Source organism: Plectrocnemia conspersa, unplaced genomic scaffold (assembly GCF_051122295.1).
Source record: "Plectrocnemia conspersa isolate PC_06_02 unplaced genomic scaffold, ASM5112229v1 ptg000005l, whole genome shotgun sequence".
In the NCBI taxonomy this organism is placed as follows: Eukaryota; Metazoa; Arthropoda; class Insecta; order Trichoptera; family Polycentropodidae; genus Plectrocnemia; species Plectrocnemia conspersa.
In genome coordinates, this window is record NW_028277169.1 from 28,138,528 (window position 1) to 28,156,135 (window position 17,608).

The 17,608-nt window shown below is 34.5% G+C and overlaps 1 protein-coding gene across 8 annotated transcripts; it reads right to left on the bottom strand.

Moving 5' to 3' along the window:
• Positions 1-14,535, bottom strand: LOC148235352 (uncharacterized). Of its 8 annotated transcripts, none has more exons than XM_088186801.1 (10): positions 14,283-14,535; positions 10,442-11,081; positions 9,617-10,039; positions 8,339-8,923; positions 8,116-8,264; positions 7,789-7,977; positions 7,477-7,719; positions 7,185-7,239; positions 6,618-6,730; positions 1-790 (listed from the first exon to the last, which is right to left on the bottom strand). In XM_088186801.1, exons 1-10 carry the CDS (start codon positions 14,472-14,474, stop codon positions 641-643), a joined length of 2,739 nt encoding a protein of 912 aa, XP_088042927.1. In that variant the 5' UTR covers positions 14,475-14,535; the 3' UTR covers positions 1-640. The 8 variants fall into 8 exon arrangements, with proteins under 8 accessions (XP_088042927.1, XP_088042923.1, XP_088042922.1 ...); XM_088186797.1 differs by having other exon boundaries at positions 10,118-11,081; XM_088186796.1 differs by having other exon boundaries at positions 10,115-11,081.
• Positions 14,536-17,608: the final 3,073 nt, after the last annotated feature.

The following is a 17,608-nucleotide window of genomic DNA, read 5'->3' on the forward strand; positions in this document are numbered from 1 at the left end:
TGACTTTTAAATGAACATTTATTAAAAATTCATATTAACATTGAAGTGACTGTATATCAAAATATATAAAATATTTTACCTATTTCTTGGCATAACGAAAAAAAAACATTTCCGATCATCTTTACGACTCATTTTATTTGTTTTCAGAATCTAGGGTGTCACATTTCATATGATAAAAGAAATAATATATAATAACATACATGTACACACATACGTTTAAAAGTTAATTTATATACTAAACATATAAAAAAATAAATCTCAGTATGTAGCGATACTACATATTAATATTTAATACTGTAACAATATTTTACAATCGGAAAACTGACCGGACACCCTAATGATTGTAAAAGTCAAAAGTGACACACATAACGTTTTAAAGTATCAGCACATTCTCATACATCGTTACAAGACAAACGTAGCGTCAATCGAAAACGTTAACACTAAAAATCACTAGCTTATTCAATCGCCTTAGAGTTCCAAGATACACCTATCATACGTTAAGGAAATACAGTTTAAATAACACATAAATGTATCATCGTAGCGACAAATCTCGGTAGCTTTTGTCAGATACATACAAAAAATCGAATTAAAATTTACAAAGTATTTTACAAAATTAAGAGTTTTTTCTTCAATTTATTGCCTATATCCTCTCTATGTACTTTGTTTGTGTCAGGGCGCTGGATCCTTGAGTGGGATCGTTCATCCTGTCCCAGTCGGTTTGTCCGACGACAAAGCCAATAGCGCGCATCTTCTCCTGCTTGCGCCGCTCTTCAATATCGGCCCAACGGACCTGTAAAATAATAATATATATTTTTATAAAAATACAATTTGTTTTGTTTATTCAATGTACGACCATGTTAAAGAATCAAGTGCTAAGGCATTCTGCCATAGCACTAGATTGATTCAGTTATCAACCTACATTCATAGAAACAATAATATCCGTACTACTACGTCTTTTTCCGAAAATAAGACACTGTCTTACTTTCTTTTTTGGTCCGAAATATGAGCTAGGTCTTATTATCGGGGGAGGGCTTACTTTTCACGTACAATAAGTAAATTTATATATTTTCGGTTAATATTTCTTTTTATCAAATTTATTCAAATAAAGTCATTTAATTTTCTTTTGGAACATAGTCATAACTAATCAAATTCTGAATTCCATCCTGAATTTCAATCGCCACATGTTGGCGTTCATTTTATTTTAACTAGGGCTTATTTTCGGGGGACGGCTTATATTCCAAAAACTCCTGAAAATCACGCTAGGGCTTATTTTCAGAGGATGTCTTATTTTCGGAAAAAGTACATACTTCACCCCACAGACTACTATAAAGATTTTTTATAAAATTAATACAAAATATTTGTTACGTTCATTTATTTCGTACTCTTTAATTTATTGGTATTATTTTCTATAGAAATTATTCACACTAAATTAAATTAAAAAATTGATTATATAAATATAATATTTTATATATTATTTCTTCAGTTATACAGTAAGTAGCGTGCAAAATAAAACGCATCACATTTTCACCGGTAAATATATGATTAGTGCTAATGAAATTATATGCTGTACTAATCTGTCATTTGACAAGGGTGAAACTAAGTGGTGGTCTTTAACTAACAATTGTAAACGCCATTTGTTAAATCCTATATGGCAGCACCGAATTTTATTTAAAACAAAATAGTTGTAGGGCGACAAATCCTATATTATTATACTAAGAAAAAATTAACTGAATAAATTGCAATTATAATCGATATCAAAGAGGTCTAAATCAAAGCTTTGTTTGACGTTCAAAGAGAGTCGCCGTTCAGTCGCCGGTTTTCGCCATACAAAATTTGAGGTTAAGTTCTTTCAACTATATTTTGTGAATTTAACGAAATCAGCAAATCAAACATTTTCCCCCATTTTTTTATGTATTAAATGACCTTGTATTTAGTTTTTAAACAAGAGAAAGTGTCCTATGTTCTTATTGAGACACGCGTGCAAAGAATGTCCTTGATTTTGCAAGTGCCAGGGGAGGCAAACGCAACAGCTTTAAAGTTATTTTTTTTAAATGCATAAGTCTACAATGAATAAATAATAAATATAAATTATCAAACTTTTTCTGCAGTGTGTTTTATTTTAGGATATTAATAAAAACCTATTAATTACATTAAGAAAAATCAATAATGGTAGAAATGAAAAAAGTTAAACATTTTAAATCATATAATTATGCATTTAATTACTATCAGTGTCATCTAATATCTCATTCAATCGAGACCTTTTTAATACCTTAATTTCATCACCACTTTCATTTAATAATAGGATAATTTTTTTTATTGTCTTCTGTGTGCATTTCTTCTCGAATATTATAATATGGTGCTTGACATTTTTCTAATTGTTTTTTTAAATTCAGCAGATCCCTCTGTGGAACAATCGTACTGAATAAATTATTATATTTACAAGGGTTTTGCATTTAAATTTTGAAATAAAAAATTAACTAAGTTTAGAAAGATTACGTATTATTTTAAATGCACTAAAATTTGAATGTTGGATATAAAGTGTCTTATATCATATATCTAAATATATTTTATGATTCATTAATACTTTTTTATATTTGTAATAGATAGAATTTGTATTACATAATTAAATAGTTTTATTATAAAAAATTAGAATGGTTGAAACACCCTGAAAAGTGTATACATAATGCATTAAAAAAGTGTACATTGATTTGCTTGATTATAATTTTTTCCGTAGCTATACATTAAGAAATATTTTCTTACTGTATTGTGAATATCCCTGGAATGTTTTAGCGCGGCGGTGTTTCGCCCGTCACAGAATACGTCAATATGGGGAATGCTATATGACGGACTGCCGCATACGCTATAGGAAACTTCGCTATATGGGGGAACGCTATAGGGGGGTTAACTGTTTTGAAAATATGTAAATATTTTTTTACGAAATTTTATAATTATTTTTTTCTAATGGCTGTGACAACCCTGGCATTTTGTTTTTATATTATATGAACATATTATTTTCTTTTAACACTAAAAGCGCCGGAATCCGTTAACATGCTTTTTGGGGATTTGATCTGGACGCTTGTTAACATGCTTTTCTGAAACTCGACTTTTAACAGACTCTTACTGACATATTTGATTATTTTAGGGCATTAAAAGGAATTAATTATAGTTTAGATAGTATATTCTTCTAACAGATGTCGATAATATATTTATTTCCATACAAAATTAAATAATTAAAAAATAATTAATGGTTCGAGATTTTGTGAAAAATTTTTTTTTTCGAATATCATTTCTATATTATCCTAGATTAGTTTGCATAAATGTCACACCATAACGAATTCTCATTTAGAATCAATGTCGACAAATTCTAGGATAGTCAAACATGTGGTGTTCGTATTCTAAACTACAGGCGGCCCTCGACTTTCGCACAATTCGCTATTTCGCACATTTTAAAAAAAAAGCATTTTTTAAATTAATTTTTTTTTTAAAAAAAAAATTATAAACATGAGTGAGAAACGGAAAAACAGTGTTGATACGAACAAAAAGAAATCAAGGACTCATAAACTTAACACGATTCAAGACAAATATGGAAATTATTAGACGTTTTGATAGTGGTGAATCTTTTGCTTCAATCAGACGTTCGTATGATACAAACAGGTCTACGATATGTTCAATTTTGCAAAATAAAAATATAATTAAGGAATACGTTCAAAATTGTGGAAATTAAAGATATATTTCCAGAATCTTTAAAGATATGTTTCCAAAAAAACACAGCAAAAAACATGGATGAAATGGAAAAATCTTTATCATGAATCGATGACCAACATCAAAAAGATGTCCCTCTCAGTATTTCAATTATCCAAGCAAAAGCTCTTAGTTTACACAAAGATTGGAAAGATAGATCAAAAAAAAATTTTAACACGGGTTTTCAAGCAAGTAACGGTTAGTCTTACAATTTTAAAATGAGGTATTCTTTTCATAATATTAAATTTACTGGATAATCAGCTGATGCAGATAAAGATGCTGCAAAAGAATTTATTTCCTAATCATCCAAAATTATTGAAGATAGAGAATATTCCTCTAGCCAAATATTTAATGTAGATGAGACAGGTTTATTTTGGAAAACTCTTTAACAATGAAGAATATGAATGAAGCCTTCACGCATCTTGACAAATTTTTAAATATTATGGAAGTTTGTGATCCCAATGGAGAACGCATATCTCAAGTGCTTAGGGCGATCATTAAAGACATAGCATATTATAAGATACTATATAAAGAAAAGAAAAAGAATAGTGGAAAACAGTTTCCTCTTGATAACTTTTCAAAGGAAACACCCGCAAACCCCACTTAAACATGTCTCTTAAATGCCTCTTAAACATCTTATATTTACTTGATAAATAAATATTTTAAAACACACACAATTTCAATTTTTTTACTTCCCTCTACTTTCGAACATTCAACATTCGCACACATTTTCAGGAAGAGTCGAGGGCCGCCTGTATCATTTTATGACTTATGGTATTTTGCAAAAACTGACAAATATTTTGCGTAAATTGAATATTTACGAAAAATAGTTTACGGCATTTAAAAGGTTAAGAAGAGACGAATTTCTCATTCTACAATCAAATACCCGTTCATTGCTCGGCATATGCAGCGGGTGCTTGACACAATAGTCTGTGTTACGACGTATCGCCGTGAACATCTTCCTTATTTCTGCAGTAATTCATTCTTATTTGTACCATACTTATGTTTCAATCATTTTATCATTTATTAGTTAAGTATATATTAAAATCAGTGGGTTTTTTAAATTTATAGTTCAGAAGGATGTCTCAAATTATTAAAAATGAATTTGAATGCAGTGAAGATAATGAATATTATATAAATATTTTAGATGAAGCTCCAGAACAATTAGAAATGCCCTAAAAAATGACATTTTCTAGGATAATCATAAATATGGGAATTATTTTTGTTCCTAATATGGAAGCCATTTGATTATGGGCTTTTTATTCCAGAATGCATTTTTTTGGTAAAATATTTTATTCCTATAAAGGTTTTTTTTTAATATTCTGGGTATTTTATTTAGAATATAAAATATATATATTTGAACAGAGCACAATTAAAATTTAAGGACCAGAACCAGTAAGATAAGAAACGACGTATTATTGTGACACCTATGAAAAAATATCCAGTTTTCTTTCAAGAGATTGTTTTAAAAAAGTATCACACTTGATTTTAACACATTGTTGTCGGGTGATTTCGCGCATTGTTTCAAGCCTGGCGCGGGCCATTTTTTAGCAGCGGCGGAATTTTTCGGAAACGAAGAATTTCCGCGTTTTTTTTTCGGAAACTCGCCATATAACTTTTATACTATACAATATAAAATCATGAAATTTTAAACACAGACTTACTATAAACAGTACTATCAAATGAAGAAGAAACATGGAGGTTGACAGTTTTATATTCACTGGAAACTTGCGTTTATTTTGCACATAAAAGTACTATAAAAATGTATGTAATAAAAAATCGAATTAAACACTAAATAAAACTAAAATATGTCACAATTTGTTTTTATGAATAGTTTTTCAACATATGATATCTCTAAAAACACGTACCTCTGTGTAGAGGTATGTCAAAAGGTACATAGCCACACTTTTGGTCCAATCATCAATAATCAGATAAATTATCCACACAAAATTCATCGTCAGATTTATTTACATTTCGGGGTGTAAAACTATTTTTTAGAGATAACCGAATGACCGAACATTTACGCGTAACTGTAATGATGTATTTAATTTTTATAACAAGTCACAGATGTCGCAATGACCGTTGCTTGTTATCTACCCCAGGTCAAATTTCATTGGAATTTGTTTTGTTTTCTCTCTCCCGACCATCCCTTCTTTTACATCAGGTAGAAAGTAATTCCTCGAAGCATCTTGAATAGAATTGAACATAATGGAAGATATTTGGGATAACAGGATTTTTTTTATAGTTCGTTATTTAACTTTTGTACGGTATAAAAATTCAATATCAAAATTAGTACAATACATTTGGTGGAACTGTAATAAATGCGACGATGAATAAAATAATGTCTTTATTAAATATCAAAGCAGTGACATCTAGCTGCTGACAGCAAAAAAAAATGCAGTTCAAATTACACGAATAAACACGTGAGCCGACTTCTAGCAACAGACTACAAAAAACGGATTTTTACGGGTCCCGCAATCCAGCAGCAGTTCCGCAAAAACGGAAAAATCCATGTCCCGACAACAATGTGTTAACAATTAATTTCTCAAATAAATGTTTGATACACACATAGAAGGGTCATCATAATTTAAAACCCTTTTTATTAAATTAAAACCTGATTTTTTCCCCTCCTGTATACTTCAAATATAATTATTGACAAATTCACTGAAAATGTTTTATAGTTGTTGAAAACTTTTGATAATATCTTTTGAATGCAAAGTATATTTTCGTTAGTTTAAATATATATCAACCAGAGAAAATGTATTCGGATAAATTTCACTAAAATGGTTATTGAGATTATATTTATACTAGTGAAAATATAACTCCACTGAAAAATACACATTCACTGTAACATATAGAAAAAAATATATACGTACAGATTTTTTGCCAGGTTGAGAAGGTTTCTCAGCTTCCCATTCGTCTAACTGGAGGAAGTCTTCCATTGTGCTGATGTTGTGTCTAAGTGGTTTGCTGGTTCCGTCGAGTCGTGCTGCAACAAAAATATTTTAAAATTAAAACACGTCTTTGGACGAAAAATCTGACTCTAACTGAAAATATATTTAATAAAAACGTTTACACATTTAACATATCTAATTTGAGTTTTAAATAAAATTCAAGACAAAAACACAAAATTTAAAGATTTACTACTTTTGCTACTCAATTAAAAGTATCTTTTAATCGACCCTAACGTTAAAAATAAATATATAATTTTATATTTATTAAAGTGCACACTTTCAGTGTATTTTCTATTATAATAGAAAATCATCTCCCATGGATATCATCTGAAATACATTAAAACCAAGGCCCTTATAATAAAGGGGAAAAGCAAAAACACGTTTACTTTCATTGTTACAAATATTATGAATAACAAAGGTGTTTTTGATAGAATTTAAATGCAACATAAAAATAAACATGAATCTTTTATCATTGTTAAAAAAACGTACCTAATTTGTCAGTTTCGTCCATATTGTCCCACTTTGAAGAAAATGGAGCCAGCACCTGTGTGACATCTCGCATATTTAGCTTTCGTAATAGACGCTAAACTCACAAGTATTAAACACAACGAAAGGCATATCTATTATATGGGGAAAAAACCAGCTGCAAAAGGACACTGTGATACTTCATAAAAAAAAATAATCGATGAACCAATTGCCAAAAAAACAAGAGTTGCTTCCAAAATCACTGTAATTCGATAGCCGACGTGGATGTAGATAACCGTCTTCGTCAACAACTTACCTCCTCTTCTTCATTTTGGGAAGTTTCCTTCTGAGGTTCCTCCATGTCGCCGTCGGACACATCCTCCATCTGCACATGATCAATGGCCGCGTTCTGCAACAAAGTGGTGGCGTCCAACATCGTGAATCGAGACGGAGTCGCCGACCAATTCTCGTTGATGTTTTCAATGTCGTCTATTTTTCGCTCGTGTATGTTGCGTTTGTGACACGTGTTAACGTCAACATCCATTTCGCATATGTAAACCTAAATATTTTGGCGAGAAATATTATGAATACGACACACTGAGAGATGAAATTGTAGCATTGTACAAACCTTAAAATTATGCTGCTTGCCGATGTTTTCGATTTCGGAAAAGTGCTGTAATTGATCGTTCACATTGTCTACAATGATGAAGGGAAAGTATCCATCTGTGACGGTTCTTCTGAATGATTTGGCTAATGAAGTTATATAGACGTGTTCCATAGTGGGATCGTACTCGTATTTCATTTCTCGTTTATTAATCTGCAAAAATATTACAATGGTGACTATAAAAAAAATATATATATATATATAATAATTAATATATCAGGTATTGAATTAACAACAATGTAACCACACAAAGTTACCAAAATCATGATCATATATTCCATGAAACCTCACCTTACGGCCAGTTTCCGGATCTTCGACTGAAATTTCATTTTCAAACATAAAGTAATCATCCATAGATAAAATCCGAGCAGAACCCCCATTTTCCACTTCCTTGTCTTTAATTAATTTAGCTAAATATGATTTTCCACTACCAGGTAAGCCTGTTGAAAATAATAGGATCACAATTAATATGATCATAAAAATTTAAAAAGATAAAGAGTAACGCATATCTCACCACGTAATATTATAACAACTTTTTCAGGTCTAACGTCTCGGCCGGGCAGTTCTAAAATATCATCTATCATCACAACGTTTTTAATAATATCAGTTGTTTCCTCTTCTTCGGGGGGTACTTCCATATCGTCGTTCCAATCCTCGGGACTTTGCTCCCGTGAATCGGATTTCGGTAGAAGTTCGCAGTGTTCCTCTAGAGAGCTGCTTCTCTCGTATTTGTCCCTCATCTCTCGATTTCTGTCTTGGAATCTACTCCGATCTTCGAAACGACCGCGACTCCGTTCGTCCCTCTTCTCGAGGTCTCTTTCGCGCCCAAAGTTTCTATCGTACATTCTCGTCCTGTCAACTCTCTCTTTGTGACGGTCGTCATATCTCATCGCCGAATAATCGGCGCCTTTATTTCTATAACTGCTATCGTTGGATTTATCGTCGGTATACGCCGTCCTGGGGAATTCCGTCGTCTTTGATTTGCTCCGATACGAATCGTAATCCGTCCAGTTGTCTTTTGTGCTTTCTTTTAAATTGGCACTATTGCTCGACATGTGACCGTAATCGAAAGTTTGCACCGGTTCCAAAAATTCAATTACTAAAAAAACACCGAAACAATGAAATTGGATATAAAATAACAAGTCAATATGAAAAAGTCTGCGACACATAGCATCAATCTTAGACAAAAAAAATGTATACGCTATGATTAAAACGGAAGTTGAATGTCAACGATTAAAAACATTTAAGAACTATTTTCCTTGAAACTTTATATTTTGTAGCTTTCGATAAAGCACTCGAAACTCGGAACAGAAGCTAATGTGCAAAGCCACGGTAGCATGGTACATGTAATTTAAAAAAATTTCGATCGAGAAAGAGCTTACCTGAGATAACAGAGTGTTACCTTTTTAGGTACTTCTATAGATTTTGTTCTGTAAGGAATACGCATTAGCAAAAAAATTGTAATGTTATGTACGGTTAGTATTGTGTTAATTAAATGTATAAGAAACACCACAGTACTAATTGTTAGAACACAAAGTAATTAATATTAAACAAATAAAAAAACTGAAACAGAGAACTTTAACCACTCAATACGAATCTTTCAATTTATATTAAAAGAAAAAATAACATGCAAGAGCTAAGCTCCCGTTTAATACTGGCTTGTTTAAGATTTGAGACAATGTTTAATAATAATGTGCAAATATAAGATTGCTCTTCTTGAACAATCTTACATTTTTGCAGTCTTCTAAGATTGATTCTAAGGATCTCTTTGTTTAAATAACCAGTAACTTACTCGGTCTAATCGATTTATGTTGATAGTCAACTATGGTATGCGGTTCTAAAATTGGATAATCCATATACTGATGCTTGGCGGAGGCGGCAGCGCTGTCGTAATCGCCGCCGGCACCATACGACCCGGTCCTATCCGACTGACTATAATAATCCCTCTGATGGCCGTCTCGGTCGTATCCCTGGTGCGCCATTTGATACATACTCTGCTGATAGTATTCGGTGTTATTCATCGTCAAGGCCGAGCTCTTGTCCGCTAGAGCGTCGCGCGCAGGGTACATTTGGCTGCTTCCGACGATTAGAGAGGCGCTTCCCGACTGACCGGCGCCATACGTTTGACTATAATTTTGACCGGCGGCGGCGTCGTTGCCGTAATTCTGATACGGTAATTTATATAACTGATTCATACTGTTCGAGTAACTCTGACCTGAAACATCCGAAGAATTAGTTTCGTCGTTCCATTTAGACGTTCCGTTTTTCGGATTAGCATAAACATTTTTACTACTGTCTTTCGTGACCATCGAAAGCATGTTCAAGAGTTTCTGATCGCCCAGTATGCTGTTAATACCCTTGGAGATCGCTTTCAGATCGGGCTGGTTTCGAACGTGTCCGCCGTCCTCGATATCGAGGACGTCGACGGTTCTGGCTCGTTCGTCGATCAGGTCCAATCCGGGAATGCCTTTCGAATCTACGGACTTTAAAAAGTTGGAGCCGTCGGACAGAAAGGCATTCGAGTCGCCGTTCTTCGCCGATACGTCAACGCTCTCGTAACTCTTATCTTCGCTTGCCATCTTTCGGTAGTAATCGTCAGTAAAGTATGATGACCCACCTGCGTAACTCTTTTGGCCGTTATTGCTTTTGACGTCCGCGTGGGTCGCCGGAGGTTTTTGCGACATCATGGCGGTCATTCTTTTCGCCCTCATTTGCTCCTTTCGCTCCATCAGTTGGGCTCTGCACGCCTGGAACTTTTTTTCGTACTCTTGATAAGCGGCTTTGTCCGGATGATTCAAGTTCTGCTGCTTCCAAGCCTCGAACTCCTCCTCCCACTTTTTGAACTGAACGTCGAACTGCTTTTCTTCCTCGCTCACGTAAGAGTTTTGCACGACAGCCGCCGCCTGCGCTTGAGCGGTGTAGCTGTTCAGGCTGGCCATTTGACTGTACCACGTCGAGTAATAATCTTCGAGAGTGTTTTCCTTTTTATCTTTCTTATCCGCCTCCGCCTTAGCGGCCGCGGCGGCCATCAGAGGATAATAATATTGAGCGTTCATCATGCTGGCGTAGAAATTGTGATTCGGGTTTGCTTGACTTTTGGTGCCGGACGCGTTACTTTTGTCGTCGGATCCTTTCAAAGTCTGAGGTGGCGGACCATCGGGCGGAGGCGGGGGAGGAGGACGGTTTTCCGCGGGGGTCGTGGGAGGCAAAGGCGGTTGCGCCGTAACTTGTTGGAAGTTCATCATCTGTTCTGTATACTGAAACGACAGAAATGAAATGTCAAATTTAAAGATCGGATAAAAGACGGCAAGGAGCGAGAGCAATAAAATTTATTACTATCATCAGGTAGAGACAAACTGATAGATATACAATTTTTTTGACAGTAAATTAGTTATGAGATCTGCAAAATAAAATAATTCATACACAGAATAGAATTTAGTAAACTGTCGAATAAAAACAAGGAAGCGTATCCGTGGAAGCGAGAGGAGATTTCATAATAAATGAATTTATTATATGAATGGTTTGTGGGAAATAATATTGCTGATACTTTGATACATTTAACAAAGTTTTTCTACTATTTCTTGCTTAACCTCAAAACCTCAAAAATGGGATCAAGGACTGGAATACAAAGTAACCCCATTTAAATTTGAGTATTAATGAAGTAAAAATTAATATAACACTAATTTTAAAATAAAAAATAATTAATAGTAAAATAAAAAATACATAGAAACATAGTAAATACTACATTAGATAAAATATTATAAATGAGATCGTTGATCTGCCCAGAGTTGGCAATATTTTTAGTCAGCATTGTAAAATGAAAGAAATAATCGTAAACATCACTCAAATAATTTCATATATCCGATTTTATAATGTCAGAAAATGTAGATTCAGCCAAATATGTAGAGGCAAAACTAGACAATAATTTTTGTATCCAGAACTGGCAACACAAGACATATCAATCGTAGTTTGACATTTTTGACGGTAAACGTAGTCAGAACATTTTGTCATATGGACGCTATTTGTGTTGTTTAGAATGACTTGAAAATTTCATGTCAAAAAAATGGAATTAACTCGTGAAAATGTTCGTGAGATGATTTACTACGACTTTCAACGTAGATTATCTCAGCAACAGTGCATCGGTCAACTCACTCCGACTTTTGGCGATTAAGCACCATCACTGGTTTAGTGAATTCAAACGTGGCCCTCGTTCGCTCACGGACGAATTTAAAGGTCGTCCAAAATCGGTTGTTCTGCCAGAAAACATTGATGCTATGCACAAACTGATAATGGGAGATTGTCATGTGATACACCATTAGATTGAGGCATCCCTGGGCATTACTGTGACAAGCATACACAAGATTTTACATGAACATTTAGCCGTAAAATGATAAGAAAAACAATCGCTCCAAAAATCTCGTGTAGATTGGTGCAAAGAAATGCTCAAAAAATACAATACACAGATAACAAATGTTGGATTTATTTTATTTTTCGTATGAGCCCAAGAGTAAACAGCAGTTGACTGTATGGGTTTTCCATGATGAGCAAAGGTTGTTTGCGTAAGAAGCACTTGGAAACAAATGGTCGCCTATTTTTTTGGGATAAATGGACAAATGGCTAAAGTGCCACTAGACACTTTAACCATTTGTCTGCCAGAAGTCTTTGGAGAAATAAGAAAAAAACAACCGCAGGATCATTCTTCATCATGACAATGCGAACTGTCACACATCGGCCCAAACAACTCAATATTTGACCGGTAAAAAAATGGAATTGATGGGTCATCTGCTGTAGTCCTGATATGGCACCCAATGATTTATTTTTGTTCATTTACGTGAAGAATAAACTATGTGGTCAACGATTTTCAACGCCTATTTTCGCAATCGTTACAGTTAACTTGCATATTAATCATCAGTATTTATTCTAATTTATATTAAAAAAATAATCATTTTGTTGTTTAGCTCATGACTAAGGCTAAAAATATTTTTGAAAATTATTTTTTACAATTACTTGATAAAAATTGAATTCAATAATAATTAGAGAAGGCTCTTAGCCCGTTCACCGCGGCCGTGTAATTATATAATCAACGTCCATGCGCACCTCTATTTTTTAATGAATTTAAATTTAGTTTTTTTTAATATAAACACACCGTTTTACTCAATAAAAGGGAATAAACATGTCAATTTATCTATGAAGTATTTTTTATATTAATGAAAATTGAAATATTTGTGTAAATCGTAAGCCACCTGCGCCTGGACGTTGCTTGCCATGGAATGCATAGATCCGCGTTGAAAAGATGAATAATAAAAACATGACAAAACTTCTCACATTTGAGTACAAATTCTGGGATAAAGTGAACTAATGTAAGTACGCACACGCTAACTCGAGTATTGCACTTTTATACACGCTAACACAATATTATAAACAGCTTTTAATAGAAAACTGGTTGGGCAGACCTGATATAGACCAATAAGACGCATTTGGAAAACAAAAAATCTGTCGATGAGACATTATAGGAACTACTAGAAAGAGGTAAATCACCAATTTATACAATAATCTATGTTAGAAAAGGACCTTTCTTGAAACTCGCGTAATTACTGACCAAAAGTGATTATTTGACAATAGTGCGATCACACAAAGGCTCTAGTTACGTCTAGAAGTAAAGGGTTCTCCAGTGCATTGAATGAATATTTCTTTGTTATGAAGACCACAAAAGTCCCGTTACACATACGCAATTCATCTCGGAGATATCCGTCGAGCTGTAGCTTATCCACCACTACTCGGAGAAAACATAGTTTATCGCAATATGTAATATGATCTAATAAAATTCTCACTAGTTAAATCACACCCCTTAGGGTTCGAAATGCTTAAAATTCATAGAGAAATATTATGCTCGTTGATAATAAATTAGTGCATTTCAGCTCAAAATTAATGAAGATATAATGAGTTATAACAAATCTTTAGTTTTGAAACAGAGGAGTAGAGAAATACGAAGCCTTTTTCAAACATGGAAATTCTCAAGACTAATAAAAGAAATGAACATTTGAAAACATACAAACTTACTTTGATAAACAATTAGGCTGCGCTCACAGCCACAAACGTAAAATGATTTAGTTTTCCACTTGGACTTTTTAATTGTTATAAAAGCGAAGCAAAAATGATAGTATTACTTAGTTCAAAACAGTTACATATCTTGCTACTATATTTCCAAAACGTTATTGTTAAATCTAACAAATATCTGTGCTCTCGAAATAGAACTTGAGATGTATTTCCAATTGGGAATATCGATTTAAAGTAAAATGAACTAGTCTTATTGCAAAAAAGTTGCTCTTACATAAATTTGCCATCCAATGACTCACGAAAGACACAACATAAACAACGACACATCAAATTGAAAAGTATTATAATAACGATGTCGATAGTTGTATATAATATTCGATGGATATAGAGAAGAAAGTCACCTTGTCTCCGTACTGGAGCTGCCACTGTCTGTATTGCTCTTGCCATTGAGCCCACTGCTGCCAGTTGTGAGTCTGAGCGGCGGCCCACTGCTCGGGAGTGTATCCGGAAAAGGCTGCCGCGGCGGCCGCAGCCGCCGACGTCGCCGGGGGCGCGGGGGCGCCGGCCGCGGCGGACCACGCCGGCCACGACATTGCACACTGACACCGACGGCAAACGCGCCCGAACGAACCCGACGCCGGACGGACGCGAAACGGCCTTTTATGGCCAAAGCCGCAATGCCGACTTCGGCGTCAAATTAAAAAACGCACGCGTATATTTTTATTTAGACTCTTCGGCCTTAACGATTTAACAACGGTGCATTATCGCGAAGATATGAGGCGTTGACAATATTACCAATAATACATGTGAACACTCGTGCATTTTATGTAAATTCCTAAACGTTAAAATCAGTTATTGGACAGAGTTATTGTACATACAGCGATCCGATACGACATAATATCAGTTAAAACACTTTCCGTAGAAAAAAGTGTTTGTTGTTTTACTAAATGCATCACATTTCCGAGAAGCTCCATATTAGCACTTATCGGTAGCCTTGCACATGGTCTGATTTATTTTTTCCTCTAAATATCGCAGACGATAATAAAAGCCAAATATGCACACGTATTTCTGAGAATGCATGCGAATACACAACTTTCGTCATCATTCGGTGACGAAATATTTTTAGTCCACATCAGTCTAAATCAGACAGATTTTTTACAAGTTCCGTTTTTCCTATCATAATAATATTTGTATAAATCTAAACATTATACAAAATGTACTTTGGCGACGAGATCGTGACGGGAGCAATCAGACACAGATTGAGCCGCTGCAGTAGTGTTTCATTGTGAATTAATAAAGTTACATGTTAGTAAATATACGGGGTGAGAGCGCGCGACGGCTCGCGTACGAACGCACCGTAAATTGCCAGTTGAGAGAAAAACCCGTTACGCCAGTGTTACTATAGTGCAGCCAAGTCTTAGCCATAATAAACCTAAATAAATGCATATAAATCTGGCCCCTACAGTACTGTAAGATACCTATTTATATATGTATTTATTGTTATAAAAATACCCGACGAATATAACTTCGGCGCACTCCGTTCGGTTTCATACCACCCCAGGTTCACAAACGCAGCAGACTTTCGCTTAACCAAAGTAGAGCAGCAATCGGAGAGCAGCACCTCATCAACCAATCACAGCCGCCTAACTCGGGCCGCGTTAACTATAAAAGGAGGGACGCCAGCCATCCCAATTCACTCTATCCACGGCAGCCGAAACGGGAGGAACTCTCCCTCTACTCATCTCTTCAAGAACTCCAGCGATGGGAGGAACTCTCTCTTCAAGAAGCCAGCCAAATCCAGGAGGAGTCCAGAGCCAAGAACCTCTTTTCATCTTCGCTTCGTCAACCATAAGGAGCGACTACTGTAGCAACAACTTAAATCAATAATAAACAATATTAAACGCAACTCTCGTCTATAAATATAATCCCATTTATAGCATTATTTAGGATTATTATGGCCAAAACCTGGCGGCTCTCTTGTAACACTGACGTGACGGACTTCTATTCTTGGCAAACTTTAACGGGCTTGCAACGGCCGGTTACGAACCTGGCTTGCTACCCTGTTCGTGTATTTATAATATTTTTTTATTATTTCTTAGTCTTTTTATAAAAAAAAACATAATTTACCATATAAATTCCCAGTTTTTCCAAAAGTCTCCGGTTTATTCCGTCCCATTTAAAATTCAAAATTTTGCCCATCACTATTAAAATCATATAATTTTTCTATAGCACCTATCAGATAAATCATATTTTCACTGGTAAAAATATATAACGTTAAAAATGAATTCCGATAAAATATCACAGAAATTATATATTTAAAAAAATATTTTCTGGATAGATTCGAGACTGTATTTTTTAGATTTTTATTGAGGGATAATCTAATAATTTTTGGTTTACTATTAGGGACGGCATTTTAGCTTTTTCCAGAGGAGGGGGGGAGTTGGCCAGTCAGTGATCGATTTTCAATATTTCAATTTCATTCAGTTTCATAGTATTTCATTAAATAATATGCATCTTTGCCCTAATGGTACCCTGTTTAGAATTCACTTCAAAAGCAATAAAATCGTGTCGTCGCGGTTGCAGTGGAAACGCTCGCTTACCTAGCGTTCATATTAAGACTTTGTACAACAATATTAATTTACAATAAGTGAGAATCAAATGAAGCATATGTAAACTGAATTTTGACCAATAAGAGAGCGCTAAAACCAATTATTTCTTTTCAGAAGTCAAAAATCTATGTTAAAAGTTATAAAATCGTGTCAGTGCCGTTGCAGTGGGAACACTGGTTAAGTAGCATTCCCACTGCAACAGTGCCGACATGATTTTATTGCTTTTGACGTGAATTTTTGCCTTCGAAGAAGTGATAATTGTTTTTGGATCCCCCTATTGCCCAAAATTCGGTTTGAATATACTACCAGTACTCTCACATCAGAAGTTCGATGTAATACGGGTAAGAATAGCTATCATATTTTTAAAACATAGTGTGAAATACAAGTGCATACAATCTATGAAGCAATGTGCGAGTTGCGACATCTGTCTGTATTTTTTCTCCTGCTTATGTTCCCCTTGAGTTTAGTTGACTTAGCTTGTATTTTGGGCTTGACCTAATGAATGTTTAACGACAGGATGGTGACGGGTGGCAATTAGACACAGATTGAGCCGCTGCAGTAATATTTTATTGAAATATGTAGTTGCTTACATGTTTACAAAGCGGACGCGATACGACGCGTCCGAATGCATGGAAGATTGCCCGTGAAGAGAGAAACAGTCACCCAATGTTACTCAAGTGCCGCCAAGTTTTGGCCATAACAAATCTAGGCTCCCACAAAAGTTTCAATGCTATAATTAGTTTAGTATTTTCATTAGGTTATGTTCGGATTCGAACTACAAATAGACGTTTCGCAACTGTCAAATTGAGTTTCATAGACATTTTAGAGCAACATATTAGCGCCTATCAGTTAAATTATATTTTTGATAGTATATATGTATATCTACTGGTGAAAATGTATTTGAACTTCATTAGTGAAAATATAACTACTGTAAAATTTATTCTGATAGGATTTCACTGAAATGACGTATTTAAAAAAATATTCAGCATTAGTTAGTGGTCGTTTTGTTTTTATTTAGGTTTATTATGGCAAAAACTTTGCGGCACTCTGGTAACACTGACGTGACAAACACGCATTTTCTTGGCAGTTCGGTGGGTTCGCACGGTCGGTGCCGTGTG